At 49.5% G+C, this 21,644-nt stretch overlaps 1 protein-coding gene across 1 annotated transcript in view; it reads right to left on the minus strand.

Annotated features, from left to right (window-relative positions):
• AXDND1 (axonemal dynein light chain domain containing 1) overlaps positions 1-21,644 on the minus strand; it is a 532,992-nt gene that overhangs the window by 167,809 nt on the left and 343,539 nt on the right. Inside the window, exon 19 of the mRNA XM_078643748.1 lies at positions 460-674. Coding sequence (XP_078499874.1) covers positions 460-674 — 215 coding nt within the window. The remainder of the gene's footprint in view (positions 1-459; positions 675-21,644) is intronic.

The following is a 21,644-nucleotide window of genomic DNA, read 5'->3' on the forward strand; positions in this document are numbered from 1 at the left end:
CATATTTTTACAACCGGGTTTCTCAGCTCCATTTATTATATTAGTCTTATAGTATGATAGGCGGTCTAGCTTTCAATGGTGGAGTAAACATTTCTGTTGAAGGAATCTCCACCCACTGTTTTGGACTGAAAGTACAAGCTCTATAGGCTTCGGTGAAATGTATTCAGTTTTGACCTGATTAGAGTTAATATGGACACATTTGTTCCCAATGGCCCTATCCAAACCCGGAATGTGCAGCCATAGGGCATATTCTTCCTAATTGAGCAGGGATTTGACAACACTCAAGGCGATTTATTTGCATTAGGCATTCTAAAAAAGGATGACTGTACACTTAAGAAAGTTTACAGTTCATTTCACTCGTTGGGTCTAGAGAGCATTCCACATTAATAAAAGAAGTTCATGCTAGAGGAACAACGCTTCCCTTCAGGGGGGGAGATGAGTCCATAGTGATTTCAATACCTGACCATGTATGAAGAGAACTGTTTCAGCTTCTGCGACAGCAAGCAGGCATCCTTTACCAGCCCTTCCACACTTGCTCCCTGTATAGCCATGTCTTCTTCAGGAAACTCTGTGGGAGTCAGTGGTATGGGTGTATCATGCGAAGGAAAGTTAGGAACCAGGAAGAGGAGCAAATTGACCATCCATCGAACCATCGCTGTGTGGAGGCCGGTAACCTGGGTATCAAAAAGGTACCATTAGATGACGCTGATGGCATTTTCATGTCCGAGAAAATGATCAACAGTATTTTACTAATGCATATGCCTAATACTCAGCCGGATTACACACATTTGGTCAGGTAATGTAGAGTGTCACTTTTGGATTATTGATGTGTTTTATTGCACATACTCTTCACCTTAAAAGGGAATATCCCAAAGTTCTTTGATTTCTTTCATAAGGATCCCTTGTTTTAAAGTTTTTGTTCTTGAACCCTTTAACAATGAGTGAACTTTTGCTTATTGACTTAGTTATGGTTGTCACCAACTCATCTAGTTATTAGAAACCCTTGAAATTGATTTCAACCCCATTTTAATGATGGTTTCTTTAAGTGCCCTAGCCTCCGTAAAAGGATGATGACACTGCACTAAATGTAATCCTTTGGGTTGAAACTTCAATATCTTTTAAAAACTTGGAGATGTTTTGAAATGTTACATATACTTCAGACTCCTTTATAAAAAAATTATGTGTTGACTTTTTAATTGTATATATTTTATTACTCTGTATCATACTGCACTGTTTGCAGTTTCACAGTACACTTAAAAAAAAAATGTTTTAAGGATTGCCAACATTATTATGGAGGTTTTCTAGTGAACCACTGATTACAAATCAATTTGGGATATTTGTATGTATATAGATTATAAAGTAGGAATTCATTTGTACACACTGGTTTTGTTACCATTAATTGCATATATTACTCATGTTGTTACAGAGTAATTCTCAATGCTATAAAAAAGATGTTACGTGTTCTACATGGGCAAAATAGTCTCCCTTATCATTGATACCCAGGGGCATTTTTATCATTGTGTTGCATCGCCCTTGCGCCCCACCCAAGGGGTCACAAGGGCGACACAACACTAAAGTCAGAATTTTCAAGCAACACACGGCCACCTTGCAAGGCCCTGCATTGCTTAATAAATCTAACGCAAGGCAATGCAAATCGCAGCCCTGTGTTAATCTGCCCCAGGAAGGCGTTCCATGGGTGGAGCATGGGTGTTCCCACGCATCCACCCATGGATTTTGGCAGGTTTTCAGATTTACCATTAGTGGTAGACCTGGGAACGCATCGAAATGCTACGCCTCCCAAGTGAGGCATACCGAGGAGAAATATCTTCATTTCTACTCGTTTTTTCATCTGTCAAAAGGGCACAACACCTCCACACCAAGGGCCCTTTGTCCCTCCTCTGGGAGCAAGTTCTTACTCATCAAAGGGAGTATTTAGCTGTAGGTGACAGTTGAAGCTCAAGCAAATGGGTATCTAGACGGATGAGGCAGAGAAAACATAACTTTGTAAAACTACCTTTTCCAAAATATTTATTACAAATTTAATTCACCACTGAATTGGGCTTGTAATAAATAGTTCAAAAATGTACTTTGTACCTATTTCCTAGCCGGAGATAAAATTATTAAATGTAATATTGTCTCCCAATGCTTTCCTATGGAACAGCCAACCCTGCTAAAGTGAAAACAGCTTTTAAGGCTATTTCACTGTCATTAAACCTTTACATGTCCTACATGCACCCTGCCTTATGGGTGACTTATTAACATTTAATAGGAAAGTCTAGGCTCATGAAAAGGGTTATTTTGACAGGTCGAATTTGAAGTTTTAAAACTGCACAGCCAGGCCACAAACTGTAGGGCTGCAGCTCATTAGTGACATTTATCTTCCAGGCTGTGTACACTTTGTACCATATACTACTGACTTATAGGTAAGTCAAATATGCCAATTAGGTGCATTCCAATTTCATCACGTTGAAAGGGGGAGAACACTTTACTGATGATTAGAAGGCGTAAAGTGCACAGAGTTATACAGAAAGCAGATACAGTGAAGACAAAAACCTGGGGGTACACCATGCAAAAATGGCACTTTTCAATAACTACCCATTGTAATATAGTCTGCTTCTGCACCACCTTACATTTGTTTGCTCCAGAGAACCCCACAAGCCTCTGATCATCTCAACCCAATGGTATAACCCATGTAAAAGCTCAGCACTCTTTTAGGGGTTAAAGCATTATAGCTTGTTCAATATGAAAAGAGGTCACGCTTTTGTCTGAACGCAGCTCAGGTTCTCAAAAACAGTTTGCCCAGAAAAGAAGGTGGTAAAAGGCAGCTGGGCCGAGAGGGCCTGAAGCTCAGTCATGCAGTGAGCAGATGTTATTGGGACTAGAAAGACTGTTTTCAAGGTCAAGAGACATAATAGAAAACTGTGCATAGGCTCGAAAGGGGTCCACATTACAAAATTGAGAACCACATTTAATTCCCACTGTGGAAGCACAAATGGGTTTTGGTAGAAACATATGTTGTCCCAATTTCCCGTCCATGACAATCAGCTGTGTCTATGCCTGATCCGATTACAAAATTGGTCACATTCCAGCCATTCCAATTGGTTTGAGTCAAGGAAGCCTGTAAGACTTCTGAAATTGCTAGTAAGATCTCACCAACCTTGTCCCAGGGTGAATGGGTGTAGCGTCCCAGGAGGCAGCTGGCGATGACCGACGTCAGGGCAAGGAAAAAACCCACCTGAGTATTGGGTGCAGTATCCAGTACACTGGCATCCTGCTTGTTCATATACGAGTTTACCTCATGATGAGGTAGGGCAAATTTGCCTCCCTGGGACCCACATTATTATCTCCATTTGCCAGCCTCTGGTCACGGTCTGAGCCAAAAATTTGGTGAGTCGGAAGGACTGAGCAATGGCGGCACCTCCTGTAGCACTAGAGACATGTTGGGATTTGGCGCTGGAATCAAAGTCAGCACTAATGCCGGTGTGGAACCGAAGTGAATTTGAGGGACACAATTGCACAGCGGATGGATCAGCAGGCAGTGACAAGATTAGAGACCCCTGTGGATACTCGGGGCCCAGAGGCATGCCGCAGGGGGAGCCACAAGTGTGCTGAATATGCTCAGCATGGCATCCCTAATGGGCTCTGTATCATGCAACAGTAACAACTGACCAGGGAAATCAGGGTGCATCGAGACAGGGCTGGAATTTCCTCCTCTGTAGAATGGGAGCAAGACCAAGAGGCACAGTGATGCCCTTCCGCCTTCTCTGGTGATTGAGAGTGGCAGGAAAGGTTAGAGTCTCGCCTGAACTTCTTGCATCTTTCCTTTGACTCACCTTAAGACTTTGGCTGTTAAGACGATCAGTCGTAGGAATGGCTTCGGGAGCAGGTCTGCACTCTCAACTTTGACTAGGAGCTGGGCCTCTGTGGAGTTTTGCAGTGTTTTGTCACAGACCTTTGCCTTGTGTTCTAGGATGGCTTTCGGGTTCATCTGAGCCCAGTCGTTGCAGGCCTTGTGAGCCGAACTCAATCACTAGAGACATACCTCGTGGGGATCTGTCATGGATATCTGATTGGATATCTTTAGGTTTTGAACACATTCAGCTCATTTTTTTAAATTTTTTTTAAAAGACCTTTATTGTCCAACATATATTGTACACAGCATTTAGCTTACAACCCAGCCGGGCCAGCTGCGATTAATGAATATTGCATTAGATGGAATAAGTGAACACAGCTTCAAGGCCGACAACCCTGGGGTTCGGCAGCGCATGTCAACATGTCATGATACTTTGCACTCATACAATCATTCGGCGCCTCAAAAGTGTGTGGTCTATGGAGTTTTCATTATAGAGTCTGTAAGGTCAGAGTTGCTACGGTGGGTTGGCTCTCATCAACAGCTTCAGTTTCGGTCGAGTCCACCATGTCTTTTGTGTATCATTGGGAAGGGTATCAGTGTGGGTCGACCTTCAAGTGAGTATGGTGTTATATGAATGAGTGACGAGGTTGCTCAGTATCCAAGCGTGTTGGGAGCGCATGGCCGCCTTGTTTGCCCACCCTGACGAAAGTGACTGCTATTTATCTCAGCACTCAGGTGATACGCCTAGGCCCTAGCTGTCACGCCCAAAGGGCGTTGTATAGTATGAAATGCAGAGTTGTATTTGTATGGGCATGGTCTAAAAGGAGATAAAACCAAATTATTAATGAACTATAAAACTGTAACATAAGGTATGTAAGAGGCAGGCAGGGGTGGATAGGGGTAGAGATTGCCATACTGTCGGAAGAGGGGTTGTGGAGTCAGTGTGTCAGTCGTGTCCTATGGGGCGAGCAGGTGGGAGACCGGGGGGGGGGCGGGAGGGCAGGTTCTCCGCGCATCAAGGCCACAGGGGGGGGCCCCCCGAGGGCCCGCTGGGCGCAGTATTCCGGTGCAGTCTTACGGTGTCCGGGCCGATGTTGCAGCGCTGCGTGCGGTGGTGTATGTCTGGGGGGGCTAGACAATCGCCAGTGTGAAACAGCCTAGCACGTGGCATACGGTGGGCAGAGCACGGTGGTCGTGTAGGTGGCGGTCGGTGCATTGTATTGGATTCGCAGGAACCGATACTGGGAGGGGAGAGGGGGGCAGGATGGAGGTTTTTACGTGATCCCTTGTTCCGTACATTTCTGCAGAAAGGAATGTAGGATGTCATCCCAGTGTTGTGCGATAGGAAATTTTCTGAGTCCCGCCGTCTCCTCACGTCTCAGGACAGAGCTCTCTGCCCGTGCCCAATTCGTCAGTGACAGGCTCCAGTGTTGGACGTATGGGGGTGTAGCAGCCTTCCACCGCTTGGTAAGCAGTCTCTTGGCCGTGATGAGCCCGAGATCCCAGTACCTGGTCTGGACTTTGTTTAGTCGCGTACGTTTATACAATCCTAGTACGCAGGCTTCCCATGTTTTTGGCACTTGTTCCTTGGTGCAATGTCGGAGCATCATGGTCACCCCATCCCAATACTGTTGGAGGGCAGGACAGAGCCAGAGCATGTGGAGGAGGTCCGCACCCAGTAGGGAGCAGCGTCCGCAGGCAGTGTCTGTGACTGAAAAATACTTATTTATCTTGTCCGGGGTGAGATATGCGCGGTGTAATATGTAAAGCTGTATGATTTTGAAGCGAGGGTTGCGGGGGATGTACACTGGGCCAGCCAGGATCATAGCCCACTCTTTGTCCGTCCAGTCCCTCCCCCTGTCTGTCACCCACTTCTACCTCAGCTGCGCAGTTGTGGGATGTGTGTGGAGGAGGAGTGCTTGTGCTAACCAATGGATTATGTGTGTGCCACTGCTCATGACATGAAGGTACTGCATGAAGTGGTGTGTTGGTGGCTCACCAGACATGTCTCCCCAAGCGGCAGTCAGCGCGTGAACGAGGGATGCGTGTAATAGGAACTGCCCCGCCGGGAGGGATGCGTCTCTTACGAGATCCGCGAAGGGTAGGAGGGCGCCATCAGAGTATAGGTCACCCAGTGTTTCCACTCCCGCGGTGGTTTGAACACATTCAGCTCATGGTGCCATAACTTTGGCAATAATCCGTGGCTTTTGCAGTATGAAGACAGTATGAGGTTTGCTGATGGGCTGACCAAATCTATCCTAAAAGGTTTTAATTCAAACCCACAGATGGTGTGGCTTCTTTGGTGATCTGTAGGCTTTGAAGGAGCATACGTCTCACATCTTCTCCTGATACAGTATACAAATTTTGCTAGCTAGCTTAGAGATAAGTTTAGATTCCATTAAGGACGTGGAGGAAAGGATTATCCACTGTGTCAATAAACATGGGTATCTTTCTAGAGAATGTAAAGCCATGGAATTGTTCTTTTTCAGTGGCCAAGATTTTTAATGCAGCTTTAACTCAAAGAAAGAGCCTGATATGGTGGCTGCAGTGTCACTTGAGGACTGGTGATTACTCACTTTTGCAGCACACACTGTTTGAAGTTTTTTTTCTCCAAATATAGCTACTTTATTATGTGTCTTATTACCTATTAGGAATCATAATGAAATTGTAGTCCCTTTAGCCCCTTTCAGCCCCATCTCTGCTCCTCCCAGTTCTCCAAAATGGATCAGTCTTCCTTCCCAAAAGGTATGTGTGGTAATGTGCCTATGCTTTACCTTTTCATTACATTAAATTAGAGGTTCCAGAATTATGCCAGTGTGTGGCTGGCAGTAGAATGTTATATTTTAAACTGATCTTGGGCAGAGCCTGTTGGGTGGCTCTGTTGTCCTTCCTGTCTTGTATCTAAATAGACCTTCTTAACAAGACTTCAAGATCTGCTCTCCTTCTTTAAGGAGTTCACCCACTTTTCTACACTGGTGACGAGGATGGGATATGAACCCACGTGTGCAAAGCTCTTCTTATTCAACCATGCAAAATGTTACTGCCCCCCACCCACTTTTCTCCAATCTCCTAGTAATCACAATAATTCCAAAAAAGCAATTAATTAAAAGACAATAAACATTAAGCAATGCACAAGTATTATGTAAAAAGAAAAACTGTCAGAAATTGACAGTTTCTGACAGTTTTTCAGATTACATAATACTTGCATTTTGTTTTTTTTATTTCTGTATATGCCATTTACCTTTAGATACAATAATACAGACAAAGGTAAAGAGATTAACTTGGTAATTGAATTACTGTGATTCTTGTGTTTGAAATTGGATTTTATGTTTTTTAACTTGGTTGGTTTATAATCAATAGTGTTTTTAATAAAAAATAATTGGAATTGAAGCACATTATTGTTTACTGTTTATTGTTTATTGTCTTTTAATGAATTGCTTTTTTGGAATTACTGTGATAAGATCTCAACTACCTCAACACTGATTATTCTCTTTCACCTCCTTGTATTAACTATAGATGTTATTGCTTGCTTATATGTATGTTAAGTTCCTATACCACATGATCCGCATTTGAGGATAAGATTTACTCGTATAACCATCAAGGTTACAATAATTCTAGTTGAAAAGGGAATACTTTGTTTTTGTGCTTGACAGACCCGTCCCTTTTCTTAGCATCAGGGTTTCTCCCTTATATTTTGCATTTTGCCCTAATCCCTCAGCACATTTGGGCAAAAAGCAAACAGAGGCAAAAACACAAGATGTGTGGGGATCAATTAAGAAAAATCTAAGGTAGGAAAACATTATATCAGTCCCTACACTTGGGCGCTAAGTCCCCAGGTAATTTCTTTAAAGAGTTCAACCACTCACCAAACTTTCCACAATTTTTTCAAACCAATTTTATATGTATTTTTCATGTATTTTTTCACACAGTTAAAGACATTAGACATAAAACATCAAAACTTGATGTTCAATAGAGCAAATAGCATTCCTAATCCCTTCCTACCCATCCTTTCTATTCCCGGTTGCAGAACAAGACAAATATTTAGGCAATCCGAGGGGAGATAGTCCATTTCAGACAAAAATGAGGGATACTTCCATCTCCACAGTCCATGTGTTGTGCGTATTTATACAATGCTACATATAATTTTCAATTTCTTGGGCTCCTCCACTTCATCAGGTCGACGCACTGAGTCAGGCCTCATCAGGACATGGGCAAAACAATTTTGTATAAATTATTGTCTTATATACTCTCCTCTCCTTGAATGAAAAAACACATTTCTCTCATGCATGTATCTTAAAATCTGTGTTACCTTCTCACCCTCAATATCAATAAAAAAAATCAAGCAACAGAACGTCAGACAGATAATATCACCTCAGTATATTAGAAACACTAAAGTGCTCAGAAGAAACAAGAGTGTCCTCCTCCTCTGTGTCTGGCCATAGCAAACATACAATCAAGAACTACATAAATGTGCGGTCTTGAACTCTAAAAACTGAGATGATGGTCTACCTCTAACCTGTACAAATCTACTTACAGTGTTGCACATGGAAGATAAGCAAGCATGACCTCAGACTTGCTCAGCGGAACCTGAAAGGGTAAAATTAAACAACCAGTCAGGAGCTTGTATTGCGCCTCGTGTTCTCAATAAATCCCTCCAGTCTGTGCTCACACAAGTACCTAGAAATATGGCTGGCTGTGATGGCCTCTCGCATAGTTCATTAAGATTGTGCCACTCCGGCACAGGCGTGGGTGACACGTCGGGGCAAACAATCAGCAAAAATCAGAACACCGTCTCCGCTTTACTCGTCTACTCCGCTCTAAAACCAAGCGACATACTCTACGATTAGCGAGGATGGGGTCACATTACAACCGCATTCACGGTGTCACCCGTGTAACATCACCCTCAAGATTCCCCAGCGTTTCCTCGGCCCCTGTTGGCTCCTTTGCCTACAAAAGGTTGGGCTCTTGGGTAATGAAAATATGGTTGATAGAGTCCAGAGGACAATGCTAGTGGCCCCAGATGCAAATCCACCTTTTGGCTGGAAATGGCAGCTATGCCAACACAAATTCTGGCATTTGAAGATCAGGTCCTCAGAGAGGTGGACGCTTTAAATGATACAAATAAGTCTATGTTGAACAACTGCTCTAGAGAATAATCAACAACCTTGACCAAGCTGGCACAAAACCCCCTAATAGCGACAAGGGCGTGGGAATTGTGATTTGGGACAGTGCAGCTTATGATGGAGAAGTAATGAGGAAGTTTGATAACATCTCGCACTACATACGCATAGAGGGCAACCCGTCTTTGCGATTGAAGTCAGAAATAAAGAGCCTCACGACACTGGCACTTGAAGAAGGTTGGATCTGTAACAAGAATATGAGTTATTGACGTGGACATAAGAGAGGGTGCCCACTATCTATGATTTGCCCAAGATCCATAAAAGTATTGAGAATCCTCCATGGAGATCAATTATCTCAGAATGTGGCTCGATTCTGGAGCCTTTGGCCAAGTATATCGGAACCTTTCTAAGACCTTTTGTGACAAAATCCAGGTCGTTTGTGTGAGATTCAATAGATCTGATCACTAAAATAGAAAAGTTACCTTTTGACCCAGAGAAACAGCAATTGGTGTCATTTGACATAGAAGCACTATATAAAAAAATTTCGCAAGACGAGGCTTTGATTGTGTTGAAAGATACCCTAATCAGAGACAACGTCCACATTTGGTGCCCACCGATTTTGTCACACAATTAGCCACTCTTTGCTTAAAAAACAAATTTTTCTACATTTAAGGACAACCTTTTTTTATTACATATAAAGGGGGTGGCAATGGGATGTTGCTTCGCACCTGAGATAGCGAATCTAGTGATGGATTGTTTTGAAAAAAAGTGGATCTATAGTCAAGAGAATCCCTTCCAGAGACACATGGTTTCGGTATATTGACAACATTTTGATGTTGTGGGATGGTGACCGTAAGACTTTGGAACTTTTTCATGGATGGCTTAATGCCAGAACATTTGATCTTAATTTCACAGTTTCACATAGTAGTGAAAAAATCATCTTTCTGGATGTATGGATTTTTAATAATGCAGGCATATTGGAGGTGATCTTATACACCAAGCCCATGGATAGGAACACACTCCTACATTTCACTAGTGGACACCCGAGAAGTCAGAAAGAAAATTCGCCCTAAGGGCAATTTCTCAGAATACACAGATATTGTACCAACAAGCATGACTATTTTCAGAATGCAGAATGTCTTAAAGCTAAGCTTGGAGAACGAGAGTACCCTAAAACACTTGTCAGAAATGCCCTGAAAAGAGAATGGTTTACACCGAGGGAGGATCTTTTAATAACTAAAACTCGCCCTGAAGATAATCCATTGAACTGTGTGTTTATTTATAATCCAAAAGCTAATAAACTGAAGAGGATTATGCAACGGAACTGGAGGTTGATCAGTCACCTAGAAATCCCTCAGCCGCTATTCGCCTTCCGTAAAGGAAAAAATATTCACCAACAAGTGGTCAGAGCAGCACGACCTCGAGAAATAAAGAGATACCTCAAAGGAATGCTAGGTCTCCCCCTGTAATTGGTCATTATAAATGTTATAACTGTGCTACAATTCTAATGACAGGGGATTCAAAATCCGTCATGATTAATGGCAAAGAACACCATCAAATAAACTTTTCTAAATGCAATACGAAGAACGTAATTTATTGCCGCAAGTGTCCCTGTGAGTTATTCTATATAGGACAAACCACACAGCCAGTAAAAACACGTATTTTACAACATAAATCCAGAATAAGATGTGGGACACTAGGTGCTCCATTGGTTCAATATTACCAACAGCGGGCCACAATGAAAATGACATCCAGTGGTCGGTATTGCTAGTGGTACAAAATACGGCCAATTTACAAATAAGATTGAATAAACTGGAAGCACGTATTATTGAAAAATATAGGACTGCTTCACAGGGTCTGAATGCGCATGACGAGGTGTGGGCATTGCTGTAGCTCTCCCATGACATTTCTGTATGTAAACCTATATGGGTGTGTTGACTGTTTCAATATATAGTTATGTAGACCTGTAATAAGGATGTGGGTTGGTGTACTATGTTGTTGTAGTAGCAAACGCTATAGCAGCTTTTATATGGCTCCTTATTAACTTGGAGAATGTATCTACTGTGGAATCTGCCATGTTTGTCTATTTTATTCTTACACGTGACAAACGTCGGATCAATACTATCTGTTTAGGTGGTAGCCTCAGTGATGTTTTTAATAATAGTTGTTAGACACAATTTCCTTTACAACACGCAGTGGTTGCTGCAAGTACGAATTGGCTGAACTGAGCAGCTGAGCTACTATAGGTGCCCCCTTGAGGGCTGACATTCTAATCATCACACAACTTATTTTGGCAGGCACGAGAGGGTGGATTATTATGGTCTGACTGCCAGAGGTGCCTTTTTGAGTTGGCCTCTAGAGATTAGAGGGCGTATTTGATCTTTATACACACTCCCTTGCAGGAGCGTGCAGTGGTTAGCCTGAGTACACGATTTGTCTCTTCAGGCACAAACAGTTTTAATAAAGTTGTCTGGCTACCATAGGTGTCTGTTTTGAGCTGGCCCCTGGATAGTAGAGTGTGCACTAATTCTTTTTACACTCTCCCTTACAGAAGCAGGTCGTTTTTCAGACTCGTTTGCTCATTTAGGGCGACGCACACGCCAAAGGTATTGCCAGCTGAATGGGGCTTTGCGGGGGGTGGCCGATCGAAGGGAGGCTCGCCCCCCCCCGCCCCCCGGGGAGGTTTGGGGCCCCGGGAGGAAGGGGAGGGGAGGGATTAGGAAGGGGACAGGAAGGTGATTTTGGGCTGGTTGGGCTTGTTGGGCGGCATTGGGCTTGTTTTGGGCTCCTTTTAGGCTGGGGTTAAATAAATACGGCCATTTTGGGTCACTGTGCACCATTTTAGGGACAGTGACCCAGCAGCCGAGTTAGGCAGGGAAGTTGTTGTACAGTTAGGGTGATTGTGGCAGTGCATCCATTGTAGTTAGCAGTGGGGATTGAGATTCGGTAGCGAAACGGTTAAATTTAGGCGGCGGCGAGTGGCGGTGGCAGTGAGACTTGGGACGCGGCAGGTCGGCGGGTGCAGAGGTCGACGCGGAGGGCCGGAGCGGTTGGTTACCTGGTGCGGCATGGCGGCTGACACGCTGGCGGATCCCCGAGTGCGAGAGGCTCTGCGCCTCTTGGGGGAAGCCGGCCGGATGGATCTCCTGCGGGGAGGATTGCGGGTAAGGCCACCGCGGCGCGCTGCTGACGGCGCCGCGGCGGCGGTTCTGGCCTGTGAGCCTCCGAGGTCGAGGGTGAGGAGGGAGGAGGGGGCGGGGAGCGGAGGCGGAGCAGCGCACGGTGGCGGCCAGCGGGTGGCTGGTGCGCCGCAGAAAAGAAGAGGTGCGGCGAGGAGGCGTGGGGGGGTTGTGAAGGTGCCGCTTCAGTTTGTGGGAGGAGCGGGGGGGGCCGGGGGTGGTGGGAGTGGGGGAGAAAGGCTCTGGGGGGGTGAAGGAGGTGAGTAGTGGAGTGAGGGGCAGGGGGGGGCGAAGAAGCCGAGGAAGAGTGCCAGGTTGGGGGGGGGTGGCAGGGGAGCAGGGACCTGAGGTGCAAGATGGGGGGTGCCCGGTAGGGGAGGGGGTCCGGAGGGACTGGCAGGAAATCAAGTGGGGGGGATGGTGGAGGTGGGGGGGAGAGCCAGGATGCAGAGGTGGGAGCCGGGGGGCAGGGGGCCGGGGGGGTGTCTCCTTTGCTCATTGAGGACTCGGAAGGGGACGGGGAGGGGGAGAGGGAAGGGGGGGCGGGGGGAGGGGGGGAGAGAGTGACCTGGATTGGGGGTGGTCGTCAGGAGGGGAGGGGGGCGAGGTGGGGCCAAGCAGGCCGGTGTCGCCGTGGGGCGGGGGGGTAGATGCAGGCCAGAGGGGTGTGGGGAAAGAGGGGGACGGGGGAGGGGCGAGGGGATGCCCGGGGGGAGGGGGACGGGTGGGGGGGAGGGGGGAGGGGGGGTGCGGTGAGTGAAGCCATGAAGGTGGTGGGGTGGCGGGGGGTAGCGGGGGTGGATCACGGGGATGTGGGGCGTGTGGGGGTTTTGGGGGGGCGCAGGGGGGGTCGAGGGGGAGCGGGTGGGGGGTGGGGGAAGGGGGGTGGTGGGGACATCCGGCGCGGCGGGGTGGGAATTCGGCGGCGTGGGGGAGAGGCGCGCCTAGGGGTTGGGGAGGCGAAGGGGGTGAGTTTCCCTCGGCATGCTGGACTTCCCCGCTTTTTTCTTGGCAGGAGCAGTTGGCAGGGGGCTCGGGTGAGCAGCATGCGGCTCCAACCCGCCGAGAGGATGGGCCGGCCCAGCTTTGTACGGGCGGCCGCGCTCCACCGAGGAACCTGGCACGTGCGGACAGCGGATGGCACGATTATAGGTCTCCGTCGCCCCCTCCCGATGGGTCGAGACGGCCGCCGGGGGACGGGGATGGAGAGCGAAGGTGACCGGATACACGGACTATCATGCTGAGAGTGGGAGGAGAGAGAGTGTGGACCTGGGGGCATTGATGAGGGCTTGCAGGGACAAGGCTGGATTGAGCAGGAGCACGGGCAGTGGTCTGCCGAGGCAATGGGGGGATGGAGGAGGAGAAATGGAATCGGAGGAGGAGGGGGAGATCGAGGAGGGGGAGATCAGGGAGGGGGAGGGGGAGACGAGTAATGTTGTTGGCAGTATTTTGCAGGAACGCCCCCGGCAGAAGGGGCCGCGAGTGACGGCCCCCCCAGTGGAACTGGTTAGGCGGCGGGATCCGGTGCGGACGCCAGCCTTGACGCCAGGTAAGGATGGTGCACGGTTGGGAGTGGCTTGGGCGAGCCTCATGGAGGCCGGGTGTCTGGTGGAGGCCAGGTGTCAGTGGGCACGGATGCAGAGGGAGGGGAGGCAGTGCGTTTGGTGAAGGGCAGGTAAGTGGTGGATACGGGGGTAGGTACGGAGACGAAGGTGGGCGACTCGGCGTCGGGTAGCGCTGTGAGCGGAGATGCGGGGACGGCAGGGGGGTCGGCGGCGGCTGGCGTCGGGGCAAAGGAGAGTTGTGAGGTGCCAATCAAGAAGATGCACTATATGGGGGTGGCAAAGCCACTGGGGGCGCACTTGTCATTGGCGATGAAGGAGAAAATTTGGAAGGGGGAATACGTGGAGATCTTGAAGTTACTTCACAGGGAATTGATGGCCAAGGAGGGTTCAAAGGAGGAGGAGCAGGAGTTAGCTAGGCGCCCCAAGGTCCTGGTGACCATTGAAAATTGGTCAGCTGCCTTCCTGATCTACGCCAGTGTATACTGCGAAAAGTATCCGGACCGGTCGGTTGCGTTGTTCAAATATATGGACGTGGTGCGGCGGGCTCAAGTGACGTACGGAGGTTACGCTTGGTCGCATTACGACGAGGAGTTCCGGGCGCGCATGGCGTCGGATCCGGAGGCACAGTGGGGCGAGTTGGATGCGGATTTGTATCAGCAGACAATGAGTGGGGCGAAATTTGGCCGCACCATCTATACAGCAAGTGGGCTTCGGCTGGCATCGACCCCCTTTACAGCCCGCCCCACCCATGGGGGGGTGGGGTCGGGAGACGCCGGAAGTACCAACAGCGTCGGGGACTGCTGGGACTTCAATAGGGGGTCCTGTCTCAGGCAGACGTGCCGTTTTCGGCACGAATGTTCTAAGTGCGGGAGGAGACACCCAGTGGTGCGCTGCTGGGGGCTCAGAGGAGGGCCCGCTCAGGGGCAACTGCCGGCGGCTCCCGGTGGGGGGAGAGGATGCGGCAGGGGAGGGGGCGGTGCCTTGGGGAAAGGCTCGTACACCGGTTAGGTTGGACAGGCTCGAACCTCTACTGGCGGCGTATCAGCGGGCGGACGATGTGGCGGTGTTGCGTCGGGGCTTCAGGGAGGGTTTCCGTTTGGGGTACGAGGGTCCGCGGATTGCTCGGTGGGCTGAGAATCTGAAGTTTGTGAACGCACACAGGGTCATTGTCCGGGAGAAGCTATTTAAGGAGGTGAGGGAAGGGCGGATGGTGGGGCCTTTTCAGGAGCCGCCCCTGCCGGACTTGATCATTTCGCCGATTGGAGTGGTTCCAAAGAAGGAGCCGGGTCAGTTCCGGCTGATCCAGCATCTGTCTTGGCCAGAGGGCACGTCGGTGAATGATTACATATCGGCCGAATTGGCGTCGGTGTCGTACTCGTCTGTGGACGTGGCGAGGAGGTTGGTGACGACGGCGGGGCAGGGTGCGCTCATGGCAAAATGTGATGTGAAGTCTGCGTTCAGGTTGTTGCCGGTGCATCTGGCGGATCATCAGTTGTTGGGGATCCAGTTTGACGGACTCATTTTCGTGGATAGGGCACTTCCTATGGGGTGCTCGGTGTCATGTGCATTGTTTGAGAGGTTCAGTTCCTTCTTGCAGTGGGCTTTTTCCTGGCGCACAGGCTCTGAGGCGGTGACGCACTATCTGGACGACTTCTTCCTGGTGGGTCGGCCCAGTTCGATGGACTGCCAGCGGCAGCTGGACGGTTTTACAGACCTAATGGGTTACCTAGGGGTTCCCTTGGCGCCGGAGAAGACTCAGGGTCCGAGCACGGTGCTGTCCTTCCTCGGGATAGAGCTCGACTCAGCGGCCATGGAAGCACGCCTACTGGAGGATAAGCGGGTGGTGATGATGGAATTGGTGAGGGGCATGTTGGCCAGGCCGAAAGTGAAAGTGCGGGAGGTGCAGGTGTTGCTCGGGCATTTGAACTTTGCGTGCCGCGTGGTGAGGGCGGGGAGGACGTTTTGCCGTCGTTTGGGGCTGGCATTGTCCGGACTGACATTGCCTCATCATCATGTGCGCTTGTCGGCGGGTTCAAGAGAGGACTTGGGCATGTGGTTGGCTTTCCTGGGGCGCTTTAATGGAGTGCCCATGGCGCCACCGGAGGACTGGCAGTGGGACGTCACGATGTCATCGGACGCGGCGGGAGTCGGCGGCTTCGGTTTGTACTGGGCAGGGAGGTGGTGTGCGTGGCAGTGGCCGGCTCAGTGGCAGGCGGGGGGGAGGAGCATTGCTTTCCTGGAACTTTTCCCGTTGGTGGTGGCGGTGACGGTGTGGGCGCAGGAGCTGGCACACAGGCGAGTCTTGTTCAGGGTGGACAATATGTCAGTGGTGCAGGTGGTGAATCGGCAGTCCGCTAGGGAGCCACAGGTGCTGAAGCTGATGCGCGTTTTTGTCCTGAAGTGTCTGGAACATGACATTCTGTTTCAAGCTCAGCACGTGCCGGGGGTGGACAATGACATTGCGGATGCTTTGTCTCGTTCACAGTGGCAGAGGTTAGATGGGCTTGCCACGGAGGCGGCCGCAGTCAAGACGCCGGTGCCGGAGGAGCTTTGGTTGGTGGGAGAGCGCGGGTCGTTCAGTTGGTGAAGTCGTCTGTGGCGGCATCCACGTGGAAGGCGTATGACCAAGCTTGGCTGGAGTTTCTACGTTTCGGAGCGGTAAGGCAGCGTGGCAAGTGGCGTCGGGAGGAGCAGGTAGTGCGGTTCATGCTCAGTTTGATGGACAAAGGGCTGGCAAGGATGACGATCGCGGGGAAGTTGGCAGGAGTGGCGCTCATGGGGAAGCTCTGGTGGGGTTATGCGCCTTTGGCAGGAGAGTTGGGGGGGCGTCTCTTGGAGGGTTGGGAGCGGGAGAAGGGGGCGCGGGCGCGCCAGCGACGTCCGATTACCGCAGTGATGCTGGAGGGCTTAGTTCGCCTGTTACCGGGAGTGTGCAGAGATCAGGCGGAAATGGTTTTGTTTTCCACGCTTATGTCGTGGAGGTTTTTTGGAGCATTCCGGGTGTCGGAGTTGGTGGGGTTGCAAGGACGGCCGGGAGTGAAGTGGGGGGAAGCAGAGTTGCGAGGCCGGGAGGTGGCGGTGCGACTGCGACGGTCGAAGACGGATCAGCATGGTGAGGGTACGTGGGTGGTGCTGGGGCCCGGGACGGAGGCGGTTTGTCCGGCGGAGTGGGGGAGGCGACTGGCGAGGGGGCAGGCGCAGGACGGGGCGGAGGTTTTTTGCAGGGGAGAGGCCGGTCGGGTGACGGCAGCTCAGTTACTGTGGGTCCTGCGGCACGCCCTGCGGTCTATGGGTGAGGACACGAAGGTATTCGGAACACATTCCTTCCGCATTGGTGCGGCGACAGAGGCGGCGCGCAGGGGTTGGGGAAAGGAGGAGATAAAAAGGCTGGGGCGCTGGAAATCGGACTGTTATCGGACGTACGTCAGGATGCGGGGTGGAGGAGTGGAGTGAGAGCATTTTTGGCCCAGTACTTATATATGTATCTTTGCAGGTGCGGTGGCGGGGCCTACACCGGCAACGATGAGCATTTACTTGGTGGGCCATTCCTTTGTAAAGAGAGCGGAGAGGGCCGAATGGGAAAATCACGGGAGCCTCAAATTTGAGTTGGATGACCAGTTGTTTAGGTGTCATTGGTTGGGAAAAGGGGACATGCGTTGGCACGAGTTGGTGGCAGTTTTGAATACTGTTGTGTGGGGGGCGTCTGTCCGGATGTGGTAGTCATTCACCTGGGGGAGAATGATTTGGTGCAGTGTAAAGGACTGGCACTGGTAAAACAAATGAAGAGGGATTTGCTGGAAATCAGGAGACAGTGAACGGGGTGTCACGTCATTTGGTCGGAATTCATCCCCAGACTATGCTGGAGGGGGGCGGAGAGGCCTGCGGCTATTGACAGGACACGGAGGAAGATTAATAGGGAGATGCGGGTTTTCTGTGAGAAGGAAGGTTTGGGGAGGATGGAACACCCGGAGCTGAGGTATGGGGCAGTGTATTTCTTCAGGGAGGATGGGGTGCATTTATCACGTTACGGGATGGAGCTATACATTGTGCGGCTGAAGGAGGCAGTGGATCGGGTTGTAGGGGTGTGCAGGTATCCGAAGGTGCAGGGGCCCTGGGGGGGGTCGGAAGCTTCCGAGTGGCGCTTTTTCCTAGTTAAGGGGGGGGGGTAGGTTAGGAGGAATGAGTTTCCTGGACAGAGGGGGAGGGAGTGTACAGATGGCAAGAGTTAAACAGTTGAGGCAGGTGTTTGGAGAGTTGGTACTTATGTTTATGTTTGTTTGCGGGGGCAATGTTTTAGGGGTGGGGGTGGGGGGTTTGGTCAGGTATGTGCATATTTAGTTAGGCCTAGTTTTGTACGGCAAAGGCCAAGGATGTGGTATGGTTAAGATGCACCTGTTTCCCAATAAAGCGGCCTTTATCACACCTTAACTTGTCTCCGGTCGGTCATTCCCCTCCCCGTCTCCCGATGGTCCCCAAAGCCTTTTCTTGGCACGGACGTTTAGCCTGCACCGCGGAAGATGCCCCAGTAATTCCGCTCTTTCCGGCCGTTAAGAAATCTCTTTCAGGTAAGACTTGCCCATCTTGAGCATGAATTTACATGGGCGACAGCGTGAATGCAGTTGTAATGTGGCCCCTGTCCTCGCCAATCGTAGAGTCTGTCGCTTGATTTTAGAGCGGAGGAGGCAAGTAAAGCGGAGACGCTATTCTGGTTTTTGCTGATTATTTGCCCCGACGTGACACCTGTGCCAGTGCAAGAGCAGCACAATCTTTTTATGAAGCAGCTTGCACATATAGACCATACACCGCCCCAGCAATAGGGGTAAGCAAAGCACTGAGTACAATATCTTAATACAAGCTGACGTTTCCTTGTTGTTACATATCAAAGCAAACATAGAACCCCACCAAACAAACCCGCCACCCATCCCCCCCAAATCCCTGCATGGTTACATATGATTAATACACCTAATGGCAGTACATTGTTACATATGGCATTTCTTCCTATCCAGTCCAGTAGTCCTATCATACCGATATAGCTCAGAATGTTCAATAACTCACTGCAAGTCTGTATTCCCAAGGAGGTACCCCGTCAGGGGTGCCCAAAAGTCCTTAGTACGTGAGGCCTCAGGCAGCACCTCTGCGTATATATACCCAACTGATCCCTGCAGTATAGCAAGTCGTGAATCCACCTCTGTACGGTCGGAACAGTTTTCACTTCCCAACATTGTGACAATGCCCGCTAGGCAAACAGAGTAGAGATGGCTACCAGCCGTCTATTACAGGGTTTGAGCTTCTGCACCCAGCCCAACAAGCACACCACCGGCACACACTCAACAGTTTCCAGGAAAACAGCCGTAAGTATGCGCTTGACCCAGAAATTGTATATACCCATGCTGCTCCAGGCAAGAGGCATAAAATCCACATCGGCCTGCCCACAATGCACACAGCATGCATTATCCTGCAACCCAAACTTTCGCAGCTGTGACACTGTGTAATAGAGCTGGTGTATGTATTTAAAATGAATTATGTGAAGGTTACAGTTCACCATCAAGCGGCCAGTTAATGTACAACAAAACTTCCAGGTTTCCAACGAGAACGCGTCGCCCAAGATTGCCTTCCATTTGTTGTTGGAAGGAGAGTCGCTAAGATCGGTTTCTCTTAGAGACGCTTTGTACAATTTGGTGATCAGACCCCCGCGGTCCGCACTCGCCAGCACCGCCCGCAGTGCCAACGGTGTGCGCGGCTCAGCTGGGTATGCCGGGTACACAGCGCGAATTGCCTGTCGCACTCGCACATGCGTGAAACGCAGCCTCATTCCGGCATCACGCCCGACCTGTAGGTCCCACAGTGAGCGGAAGCGACCCTGACTATACAAGTCTCCCAGAAGTTTAATCCCCACGTCACTCAGCGCCTTCAGGGCCACCCGCTCTCGCACCGCCGATATGCCAGGATGTGCAGCAAGGGGCAGTGTTGGGGCATATAAATACTCCAGATTCGCTCTCTTAGCCAGATCTTTCCATGCCCAGGCAGTGCAATGTACAGGACTGATTTCCACACGTGAACTCTCCACTCTGCCTGTCAAGACCGCCGCAACCAGAGGAATCCACCTCAATAGATGTATGTGGCTGGAAGTTCTATGGATATTACCAAAAATGTGCATATTGCGCCTGTGCGCATAAGTAGTATAGGCGCAAGTCGGGAGCCTCAAAACCACTGCGCTCAACAAGCACACTCCAGCTACAGCGGGGCTTCTTACCCCCCAAACAAACGTCAACAAGGGCGACTGCAACGTATTAAACAGCACGACATTCAAGCGAATGGGAATATTAACAAACCAGTGAAGCAGCTTGGGTAAGAAGGTCATTTTTATGACTGCTGTGCGGTCCGCAAGAGAGATAGAGAGTTTAGCCCAGCGCTCAGCCTGTTCGGTAATCATCGCAACAGCTCGACCATAATTAGCGGTGATCACAACCTCCGGGTCCCTGTGCAGCCACAAGCCCAGGTACTTCACCGGGCCAGTCAACCACTTTAGGGGGAATTCAAGGTCTACCTCCCTGGTGCCAGCTGTAAGCGGGAACACAGTAGATGTAGCCCAGTTGATGCCCAGGCCAGAGTATCTTTAAAACCGGATATACTCCCGCAACAATTCTGATAAATGTATAGCAGGGTCGCGGACGTACAGCAGCATATCATCTGCATACAGCAACCCCACTACGGGCAGCTGTCTAAACCGCAGTGCAGCCCCAGCACGTCTCTGACGCAACTTACACTCCAGCGGCTCAAGAGCTAGCGCAAAAAGCATGGGCGACAGCGGGCACCCCTGTCGCGTGCCACAGTGGATAGAGAAGGCATCAGATACCCAGCAATTTACACATATCCAGGCCATTGGTGCAGTATACAAGAAATAGATCCACTTTAAAAAAACTGTGGCAGACCCATTCGTAACATAATAGTAAACATATATTTCCACTGGAGAGTATCAAATGCCTTGGCGGCGTCTAAAAGCACAGTCACTGCCTGAAAGTCATGCTCGAAATAGTGCAATGTAGAAAAGACAGTGCGAAGATTATGCGACGTGGATCTAGAGGGCACAAACCCCGACTGGTCCGGGAGTACACGATTAGGGACTAATGGCTGGAGTCTGGTAGCTATCATTTTCGCCAAAATGTTGGCATTGATATTTATGATAGAACGCGGCCGGTAAGAATCACAAGAGTTTGCCGCCTTGTTGGGCTTCAGAAGAAGCACCAAGATGGCCTCCGTAAGAAGGGGAGGTAGATCGCCCTAGTCATACGCCTCCGCATAGACCTTCAGCAAGCACGCGCAAGCTCATTGACATGTGCCTTATAAAAGTCACTGGGGAGGCCATCCAATTCTGTCACTTTACAAGTGGGGAGCAACATAATAGCTACTTTAACATCATCAATGTCAAATGGCTGTGTGATGTATTCGGCCTGGGCGGAGGACAACCACCCTAGGGCCACGTCCTCCAGATATGCATTAATTTTAGCAGCAGGCAGAGAAGCACGCTTCCCATACAGGTCTGAATGAAAGTCCAATCAATAGTTTGGGAAACCCAATGTACCCTTGGAGGCTTGGCCAGTATAATGAAAGGTAAAAAAAGCCTACAAAGGATTTGATTTGCGACGATCTTTTTTAATCAAAAATTAATCAGGGAGTTAGTCCTTGCGGAACAAACGCCAAAGTGTCATTAGACAACATCAAACAATAAGATATCCTAACATGGATCACACGGGAGAGCCTAGTGGTTTGAAAATATATATTTTTATATATTTGAATAAATATCAAAGGGAGTACAAGCAAATAAAAATCAATCAGCATATAGTCGTGGAAGGAAGTAAAATCAAATTAACCTAACAATACATGACTGAACAACTATTCCAATAAAATCATAAGCAATAAATCTCAT

Source organism: Lissotriton helveticus, chromosome 1_1 (genome assembly GCF_964261635.1).
Source record: "Lissotriton helveticus chromosome 1_1, aLisHel1.1, whole genome shotgun sequence".
Classification (NCBI taxonomy): Eukaryota; Metazoa; Chordata; class Amphibia; order Caudata; family Salamandridae; genus Lissotriton; species Lissotriton helveticus.